An 11223-nucleotide genomic window follows, 5' to 3' on the forward strand; every position below is an offset into this window, starting at 1 on the left:
ACTATTGTTGCTCGTTCATTAGATGACAGGAATATAAAATCTAAAATGGGCTGTAATGTTTCAGAAATAAATTATGTTTTACATCAGTGATGTGCCCTATGATGATGTATCCTCACTATAAACTAATATTGTCTCTCTACACTGCATGGAATCTTAATCTCAAATGATATGAACTAACACTGCATGTTCAGTGACTTCTCATAGTGCTAGTTACTACATGGTTAACTGTTGATGCTCAATCTTTCCACACCCTCACCCGAACCCCTCTCTCATCATTCCTCTATGATCCATACATCCATCTACTTCAGACTGCCATTCTCTACCAGAGCCATTATTTAAGTGTGTAACACCTTCAGAGAGGTGTGTTCTTACCTTTCATTTTCCCTCTTATACTCTAGTTCTTTTAAGAATAAACTTATATTCCTGAAGTTCGTGATGCAATATTTACTTCTAAGTGTTTCAGCAGGTCATGTTCATTGTACACTGAATCTTTATTAGGTTTTTGTTTCAATTTAAATGCTTTCATTTTTTATTTCCTTAAAATGAATACAATATAGCTTATTCATGTTATTCAGCAAGAGAAAACTCTACATTGGTTTGTTGAGTAAAAAATATTTCAGCTAGAGAATAAATAACGGCAAAACCATAATGTATATCTTCATGTTATTTGCTAGACAGGGACAGATGACTGACTCATTTTATTTTTGAATTTGCAGACCATGGAACAGACGTAAGACATGGCAGAATGAATGGAGCCACACACCGAGGCAACGCAGGAGAAGGTACCGTCAGTATTACCAGCAGCAGTGAGGCACGTGCTAAGCACATGAAAAAATAATGTACCACGTCTCCCAATTCTCTCTATTTTCCTACTTGACTGCAAACTGTATTTCACATGAGCAATTTTTTTAAAAAAATTAGGAGTAGACAATTTATTAATTATTGAGCTTACAGAATTTATATAAAAGACTGAGGTGAAATGCACACTGAAGAGGAAAATAACTGCAGTCTTCTTATCCTGTCATGTAAATATAGGAATACTGTAAAACTGTCATTTTTAAGATTAATGTTTTTTTCTTCATTATTTGATATGAAGAAAATACAGAGCAGTACTATGGAGTATTATTCAGTATAGAAACATGCACATTTATATTCAGCAGTATGGAACGCCAACTTTGCTACGTAAATGGATTATAAATATTTGTGACCTGTTTGCCAAGTTTTGAACTATCCTTGCTATGTTTTGAAGAGAAAACCACAGTTACTAGTGACTACTGCTATATTTGAACACATTAAATCACAAAACATTCGAAATCTGTCTTTTGTTGCACATAAAAAAGTGCTGAAATGAATAAAGCTGACTGAAGAACTTCATCCCATTGTTTCGTATGTGCTCTTGTGATATGTGAGATACCATTTCCAATGTTTAGTTTGTTATATCAGAAATATATAACTCAGAATATTTTAGGAGACTTCAAGAAGGTGACGTGTTTTTGAAAGTTTCACGCATTACAGAGTTGGATTTGCAAAACAGAAGGTAATACTGTGTGAAAATGATGTGTAAGTCAATCACTTTCAAAAAAATATATATCTTTCTCTGAAAACACCACTTTACAGTACGTGTAGGAATTAAGAGGCCTATTTATGCAGTGCTTACACAAGATCTGCAACACTCTCTGAAGAACAAAACTGTAAGCCACACAAAACATAATGTAATTATTAATACTAAGTATTTGTGTTGCAGGCACACTGAAATGTTACAAATTTTCTTATATGTGAAAGATTTTCCTCTGGAAGTGATTTATGTATAGTTATAATTAACCTACTATTTAAATACTGCAACTTGGACAAACTACTAAATACAGAAAAACTATATGGCAACAAAACTTCTCAACTTGTATCTATATAAATGGCGTAATGTAGCTGCAGAAGTTTTGCTGATTTAACCCTGAATTACCTGCTCCCATTCTCAAATAGTGTTACAAAGCAGGTATTTTGTTTTCCCTTGCAGCTTCATAGCATATAACTATTCTTTTAATCTTTTGTTAGTAATTTTTATTTTCATCCATTTCTCTACATAAATTTTTACAGTTTCAAATGATAAATACTGCTAACACAATGTTAGCTTGTCTTTAAATGTTTCACTACACGTAAAGTTCTGTTTCTACATGGTTATTTTGTCATAAAATGTCTGTTCATTTAAAAACTAATAGTATAGCTACAGTGCAACGGCACAATATTGTTTCATAAAAAATAATGTGTGTTCACATTCACTGTCAGTACTTATGAAATGCTCATTGATGTAACTTAACTGCTTCACCATGCAAAAAGTTCACAAAACTATAGCATTGCTACTTTCTTGTTTGTGCCATTCTTGTAGCATGAAATAATATTTATTTTTTGTATTTAATTCAGAAATACAACCAAATGAATTTTAAGTCAGTCAGTGAGACATGTTAATTTCAGTGAGTGTGTGTGTGTGTGTGTGAGAGAGAGAGAGAGAGAGAGAGAGAGAGAGAGATCTATCTGTGATAGTGAGGTAAGAAATTTTACAGATGGCTCCACATTAACTGCAATCAGATGAATTCTTTTAATTTATTGGTACTAGAAGTTTGTAACATTTTCACTGTTCTTTTCTTTAATTTCAACCTTTTCTGTACTAATAAGATCACTAAGTTATTTGACATGGTTATTAAATGCTTTATACATAAAATAAAAGTCTCCAACAGAATCAGTGTTTTGATTTGATTCGCAACTGTGAATGCCTCTGGTATGATTTTCATAAGGACAGTAGGCAGCAGTCTTTCTTTTTTTTTTTGCGAGACTTTTAGCTGGACAAAAGTTTTCACTTGATACCACACTATATACCTGACTTTAGACTTTAGTAAGTGCATTCTGAGTTCTGCAATAAAATTCTTCTTGCAGTGATTAATAGAAGTCACTATCAAATTAGAACTAAGGACATACCATTAACTCAAATATTACTGGCATGACAAATCATTGTAAAGGGAAAAAAACTCCTAGCATTTGAAATAACAGCTCCTGAACATAAACACAAGCTTTTATTTAAGAAATGAGGATTTGTAAACAATGTAAAGTTGATTTTATGTAGATATTAACTGTATATCTTTTCAATGTATTATTCTTTAGATTGTACAGACACTGTTTCCTTACAGAGGCAGTATGTGATTTTATAAACCAACATGTATGTATTGTAATCAAGTATGTGTGAACAGTGTTGAAATGAAGAAACTGAAAATGTACAAATCATTGTAATAAATCTGTGTTTTAAAAATAATGTTTTAAAACATTTAAGTACAGTAAATATTTCTCCATTTAAAGTAGTGTGTTGATTAGGAATGACTGCTTAATCAAACTGCTACTCACTCGTGTATGCCTGGTGAACTCCCCTCACCCGCCATTTCCCCCCCTCAATGCCAAGTTGCCGCCAACAACAGTAACCATTTTCATTCCATTATGATCACCAGTGTCAACTTAGCCATGTAAAGCAAGCTTCCCATATAAAATGCCTGGACATAAACTTGGTGTCCTTTGTATAGGAGATTAATAAAAGGTTATAGGAAGGCAAATCTGCAACCAAATTATCTAGTGAGTAAGAGGTTGGTACATTGACAATTACAGATAAAAAAAAGATGAGCCTAACAAATTTTATATGTAAGCTTGATTCTACTGATGGATTGACAAATCACATAACTATAAGGCTCACCACAAAAACAGATCTATGTAGACAATGCTGTTTACAAATGGTTTACACAAAAATGATCACAAGGAGAACCTATTAGGTTGGTGCACAAGAGCGTTTTTGTTTCGTATGTTGGTATTCTGGTTGCTATGGGTTTATTTATTGATTATCATTTCTTATTTATAGTTCACTGTTGCTATTTGAGTTTACATATTGTCATTTTGCCATCTGGAGATAGTGAGTGGAGCTCTGAATGATAAAAAATGGAGTGCCAAGTGGAGAAATCTAAACATTTTTAACATACAAAGTCTGTTCAAAAAATTCTGGAATTTTGTCTGCAAAATTTTTCCTACACTTACTTTTCACTTATTGTGCATTGTCTCCTTCAAAATACTCCCCTCCACAATTGATACACCACTCCATACTCTGTTTCCATATCCAGAAGCAGTCTTGATATGCCTCTTGCTGGACCGCGCAAAGTGCTGTCTGCAAATTTTCTTTAATGTCATCTGTCGTTGCAAATTTTCATCCTTCCAATGGGGTTTTCAACTCTGGAAAGAAATACAGTCTGCAGGGGCCAGGTCTCAAGAATATGGATGATGAGGCAGCACAGTGATTTCGTTTTTTTGTGCAATAGTCATGCACCAACAGAGATGAATGTGCACTTGCGTTATCATGATGCAAGAGCCATGAATTGTCTCGCTACATTTCAGGCATTGCAAAACATCCCGATAGTGCAATTGATTAACAGTTTGTCCCTATGGCATGAATTCATAATGAACTAATCCTTCAAAGTCAAAGAAAACTATCAGCATCACTTTGACATTTGACCTTAGCAGTAAATTTTCAGAGTGTTTGGGATAAAGTTCCTGAATTTACTGCCCTCCAGGAAGCGTGTGGTGCACAAATTATTCTCAGGACTGAGACCTGGCTGAACCCCGAGATAGGAAGTTCTGAAATATTTAGTAAGGGTTGGAACGTATATCGAAAAGACAGATTAGACACCGTAGGAGGTGGTGTCTTCATTGCAGTTGACAAAAATATTGTGTCTACTGAGGTTGAAGTAGAGTGTGATTGTGAAGTTATCTGGACACATTTAACAGGGCTAGGGGGAATAAAGTTAATTGTGGGGTGTTATTACCGGCCACCAGGTTCCACTGTGACAGTTCTAGAATCATTCAAAGGGAGTCTACATTCTGTATCGCAGAAGTACCCGGATCATGCTATATTAGTCGGAGGCGACTTCAACCTACCTAGTATAGACTGGGATGTCTATGGATTCATTACAGGTGGTACAGACAAGCCATCGTGTGAATTACTTTTGAACACACTATCCGAAAACTGTCTTGAGCAGCTAAATCGACAGCCAACGCGTAATGCAAATATTTTGGATCTGGTAGCCACGAACAGACCAGACCTCATCGATGGTGTCAGTATTGAGACAGGGATTAGTGATCATGATGTTGTCATTACAACTATGTTTACGAAAGTTAAAAAGTCGGTCAAGAAGGCTAGGAGAGTATTCTTACTAGAAAGAGCAGATAAGCAGTTGTTGGCATCCCACTTAGTAAATGAATCGACTTCCAGTACAATGGACGTGGAAGAATTATGGGCAAATTTTAAACACATTGTAAATCACGCATTGGACAAGTATGTGCCAAAAAAGTGGGTTACAGATGGAAAAGACCCACCGTGGTTTAACAGCGCAATTTGGAGAATGCTCAGGAAGCAAAGGCAGTTGCACTCGCGGTACAAGAAAGATCGGGAGAATGAGAGCAGGCAAAAGTTAGTAGAGATTCGTGCTGCTGTAAAAAGAGCGATGCGCGAAGCATTCAACCACTACCACTGTCATACCTTAGCAAAAGATCTGGCTGAAAACCAAAGGAAATTCTGGTCTTACGTAAAATCGGTAAGCGGGTCGAAGGCTTCCATCCAGTCACTCACTGATCAGTCTGGCCTGGCAATGGAGGACAGCAAAACGAAAGCTGAAATTTTAAATTTAGCATTTGAGAAATCTTTCACGCAGGAGGATCATACAAACATACCGCCGTTTGAGTCTCGTACAGATTCCCGTATGGAGGACATAGTGATAGACATCCCTGGGGTTGTGAAGCAGCTGAATGGGTTGAAAATAAATAAATTTCCAGTTCCTGATGGGATTCCAATTGGGTTTTACAGAGAGTACTCTACTGCATTGGCTCCTTACTTAGCTTGCATTTATCGCAAATCTCTTGCGTAAAGTCCCGAGCGACTGGAAAAAAGCGCAGGTGACGCCTGTATATAAGAAGGGTAGAAGGACGGATCCTCAAAATTACAGACCAATATCCTTAACATCAGTTTGTTGCAGGATTCTTGAACATATTCTCAGTTCAAATATAATGAATTTCCTTGAGACAGAGAAGTTGCTGTCCATGCATCAGCACCGCTTTAGAAAGCATCTCTCCTGCGAAACGCAACTCGCCCTTCTTTCACATGATATCATGCGAACCATGGATGAAGGGTATCAGACAGATGCCATATTCCTCGACTTCCAGAAAGCGTTTGACTCAGTGCCCCACTGCAGACTCCTAACTAAAGTACGAGCATATGGGATTAGTCCCCAAGTATGTGAGTGGCTCGAAGACTTCTTAAGTAATAGAACCCAGTACGTTGTCCTCGTGGTGAGTGTTCATCGGAGGTGAGGGTAACATCTGGAGTGCCCCAGGGAAGTGTGGTAGGTCCACTGTTGTTTCCTATCTACATAAATGATCTTTTGGTTAGGGTGGATAGCAATGTGCGGCTGTTTGTTGATGATGCTGTGGTGTACGGGAAGGTGTCGTCATTGAGTGACTGTAGGAGGATACAAGATGACTTGGACAGGATTTGTGACTAGTGTGCAGAATGGCAGCTAACTCTAAATATAGATAAATGTAAATTAATGCAGATGAATAGGAAAAAGAATCCTGTAATGTTTGAATACTCCATTAGTAGTGTAGCGCTTGACACAGTCACGTCGATTAAATACTTGGGCATAGCAATGCAGAGCGATATGAAGTGGGACAAGCATGTAATGGCAGTTGTGGGGAAGGCGGATAGTCGTCTTCGGTTCATTGGTAGAATTTTGGGAAGATGTGGTTCATCTGTAAAGGAGGCCACTTATAAAACACTAATACGACCTATTCTTGAGTACTGCTCGAGTGTTTGGGGTCCCTATCAGGTTGGATTGAGGGAGGACATAGAAGCAATTCAGAGGCGGGCTGCTAGATTTGTTACTGGTAGGTTTGATAATCATGGGAGTGTTACGGAAATGCTTCAGGAACTCTGGTGGGAGTCTCTGGAGGAAAGGAGGCATTCTTTTTGTGAATCGGTACTGAGGAAATTTATAGAACCAGCATTTGAGGCTGACTGCAGTACAATTTTATTGCGACCAACTTATATTTCGCGGAAAGACCACAAAGATAAGATAAGAGAGATTAGGGCTCGTACAGAGGCATATAGGCAGTAATTTTTCCCTCGTTCTGTTTGGGAGTGGAACAGGTAGAGAAGATGCTATTTGTGGTATGAGGTACCCTCCGCCACGCACCATATGGTGGATTGCGGAGTATGTATGTAGATGTAGATGTAGATGTAGATGTAGACCTGACCTACCATGCTTTTTTTGGTTTTGGAGAACCTTTCCTAATCCATTGTGAAGACCGAACATTGGTCTCAACATCGTAACTGTAGACACATGTATCACCAGTTATGATTCTCTTAAAGAACATCTCATTCTCATTTCAGTGACCTAAAAGCTCATCATGGATTGTGAAGCAAGGTCTTTCTGGTCTTGACTCATGAGTCGTGGTACAAACTTGGCGGCAACTCAATGCATTCCAAGATGCAGCATCAGGATTCATGACATGACATTACATTACTCTGCAGTCTTTTGGACAGTTAGTTTTTGATTGGCATGCACAATTTAATTGACATTCATGACATGAGTGTCATTGGTACACGTCAAAGGGCATCCTGGACGATGTGTGAACCATTCATAACACCAAGTACAGCTCAAGCATTCATCACTGTAGGCTTCCTGTATCATTTGGCGTTTCTCTGTAAAGGTTTCCTTGAGTTTCACATGAAATTTAATGGAGACACATTGCTGCTGTAACTCTGCCATCTCGAAATTCGCAACCTGTGTGACACAACATTCTATTCAACACAGCACTGAACAATACCTATCAGACATGTAACAATGAAACTTCCAGCAGTCACACATTAAACACAGGCATGTGCAGTGATGATAACCACATTTTGCTCCAACACACCATTGGAGCAAAATTACGAATGTTCCAGAATTTTTTGAACAGCCCTCATATTATTCTGTTTGAGTTCAATAGAGGAGTCATAGCAGCGGAGGTACCCAGAGACATTTGCACCGTGTATGGGGATAATGTTACTGGACAGACCACGGCAATAAAATAATTTTCTCATTTTAAGGATGATCGTTTTCACATTAGTGACTCTCCACATTCAGGAAGACCTTCAGAGTTTGATGAAAATCACTTAAAAGCATTAACCCACTATGATCCACACCAGAGCACTCTAGCACTGATAAAATGTGATGAACTATGATCACTCCACCATCACGCAACAAAAGCATGCAATGGGAAAGGTTCAAAAATCGGGTGTGCAAGTACTGCATGCTCTAAGTCAAAATCACAAAAATCAGTGGGTGCATCTCTGCTAGCTCGTCATCAACTGGCTTATGAACAACACCAACTATTCCTATCCTGTATCATTACTGAAGACAAGAGATGGTGTCTTCATGCTAATATAAGGAAAAGAAAGGAATGGTTGAGCCCAAACAAAGCACCAATTCCCTGAACAAAGACCTGCGCGCATCTACGAAAGATTATGTCATGCATCTGTTGGAATAGTGATGTGGTGTACTACAAATTGCTTCCCTAAGGTGTATCTGCCAGACTAACAAAAAACACTACACAGGATTTTGTGCCCTCAGATTTTCACCTTTTCTGGTCTCTGTTGAACAGAAAATGGTCTCTGAACATGACTCAGTGAGTTCTTCACTTCAAAACCACACAATTTCCATAATCATGGAATCGAAAAGTTAGCCCAGCATTGGCAGATTGTTGTAAATAGTGAAGGAGAATATACTATGTATAACTAAAATCCCTGTTACATGTATATGTTGTGTTTATTAAACTTATGGAAAAACACTACACAAACACTACACCAACCCAATATCTCTTGTCACATTCTATGTGAAAAGACATTTCAATTTAATGAAAATCTTGGAGGGCTGTCAAATTTTAAAGCAAGTATGGGCTGGTTAAAAAATATGGCTTTTCTGAGCTTCAAATACAAGGGGAAAAACTGTTTGCTGATTCTTTCAAAATCAAACTAAGGAACCTATTGAGTGGAGAAGAGAATGCTCTTGAAAACATTTACAATGCTGACAAAGCTGGACCTAATTTATTGCAAAGCTTTGCCAAAAAAATCTTGCTTCACACCATGAATTCTTGCACCTTGTCCTAAAATAAGCAAGGAATGTATTACTGGTTTAGCTGGTGGGAATGCTACTGGTAGCAGTCATACTGGCTATGATCATCATTGGTAAATGTAAGAAACCATGCTATTTCAAACATATTAATATACCTGCAACGCCTCTTGTTTATACCTCACAAAAGTGTGCCTGAGTGGGCAGTATAATTTTTAAGGAATAGTTTATTGAAGTGTTTGTACCCTTTGTAGGTTAAAGAACAGCAAAAGGGAGAAAACACACTGTGCCTTGCCAATGCAGCAACTCATCCATAATGTCATATCTCAAACAGAAAGGATGAGTTCATAAAAGCAATGTTTCTTCCACATAACATAACCTCCTTGTCATAGCCCATGGATCAAGGCATTATTAAGACTTTTAAATGGTACTACAAAAAATAATTGTTATGTAAGTTATTGTAAGAAAGAGAAGAGGAGGGAGAAGAATGTCTGTTAATAAATTATGAGAATACTGATTTGAAAGACGTCCTACATAAAATTTTCAGTACGGCGGAAAGTTCTCAAAGTCTAACTGAAAATAACAAACAGAATAATAGGTCCAGAAATCTCAGTATGCAAAAAGAAGTCAGTTCCTGTGAATGTGATAAAGTTAAATAAAAATAAAAAATAAAAAAAAAAAATGGGTAAATGTCGATGATGCAGGTCTAGGGCACCAGATCCTGCAGGATAGTGAAATTCTAAAACTCATTACTGATAAAGATGATGCCACCAGCATCCCATCAACTAGTGGTGCGGAAAATGAAGACGAAAACATACCAAGCCGCTTCTGAACCATTTACGTGTTTGCATACAGCCTTACAATAGTTTGAAGCTCGAGGGGAAATAACCCAGTGAGATGCAAGCAGCAATCTGGAGGGGTGGGGAAGGGATAGTAGTGTACAGGTGGGAAGAGAGATGGACGCTGTCTGGTGGAGTGTGTAGGGACTAGACTGCCAACAGGCACAGTGTCAGGATGTTGTGGGGCAGGGAGGTGGGGAAAAAGGAACAAAAAAGGAGAGGAGTGTGGAAAGACAGGTGGATGTGTTGGCAGAGGGCTGCAAATAAGCAGTGTGGGAGATGAGAATGGGGAGGAGATTGTAGGACAGAGGGGCTGCACTGTTGGGTGGTGGATGTAGAGACATTATGTAACTGTAGGTTGGGACCAGATAATTACGGAGCGGAGAATGTTTTGTAAGGATAACTCCCATTTGAAAAGCTTGTGGCTTGGGTAGTGAAGCAGCCATTGAAATCAAGTGTGTTATGTTCAGCTGCATGTTGTGCCACACGGTGACCTACTTTGCTCTTGGCCACTTTTTGGCAGTAGCCATTCATCCTGGTGGACAGCTAGCTGGTAGTCATACCAATATAAAAAGCTGTGCAATGATTGCAGCAGAGCCGGTAAATGACATGGCTGCTTTCACAGGTGGCCCAGCCCCTAATAGGTCAGGATAAACCTGTGACAGGACTGGAATAGGAAATGCTGGGTGGGCGGATTGGGTAGGTTTTGCACCTGGGTCTTCTACAGGGGTATGATCCTTGTGGCAAAGGGCTGGGATTGGGAGTGGATAGGGATATCTGTAGAGGTTGAGTGGGCGACAGAACACCATTTTAGGAGGAGTGGGAAGTATCTCGGGCAGGATTTCCCTCATTTGAGGGCATCATGACAAGTAATCAAAGTCCTGGTGAAGGATATGATTCAGTTGTTCCTGTCCGGGGTAGTACTGGGTGACGAAGGGGACATAGCTTTGTGGCTGATTTTTTGGGGGTTGTGGGAGGATTGGGGCTGTCAGGGGAAATGGCACGGTGGATTTGTTTGCAGACTACGAGTGAGGGATAGTGCCTGTCTGTGACGGCCTCAGTGAGACCCTCAGTATACTGGGCAAGGGAGTTTTTGTCACTCCAGATGCGCCGCCCCCTGGTAGCCAGGCTATAAGGGAGCGATTTTTTGGTGTGAAAGGAATTACAGCTATCAAAATGCAGGTACTGCTGGTGGTTGGTGT

The 11223-nt window shown here is 38.9% G+C and overlaps 1 protein-coding gene across 2 annotated transcripts in view; it reads left to right on the plus strand.

Moving 5' to 3' along the window:
- Window positions 1–2521, plus strand: part of LOC126236416 (extracellular sulfatase SULF-1 homolog) — a 799264-nt gene extending 796743 nt beyond the window's left edge. For both annotated transcript variants that reach the window (XM_049945711.1, XM_049945712.1), the window contains one exon: window positions 717–2521. In XM_049945711.1, the coding sequence (XP_049801668.1) occupies window positions 717–810 (94 nt within the window). In that variant the 3' untranslated portion in view covers window positions 811–2521. The remainder of the gene's footprint in view (window positions 1–716) is intronic.
- The last annotated feature ends 8702 nt before the right edge of the window (window positions 2522–11223 follow it).

Source organism: Schistocerca nitens, chromosome 2 (assembly GCF_023898315.1).
Source record: "Schistocerca nitens isolate TAMUIC-IGC-003100 chromosome 2, iqSchNite1.1, whole genome shotgun sequence".
Lineage (NCBI taxonomy): Eukaryota > Metazoa > Arthropoda > Insecta > Orthoptera > Acrididae > Schistocerca > Schistocerca nitens.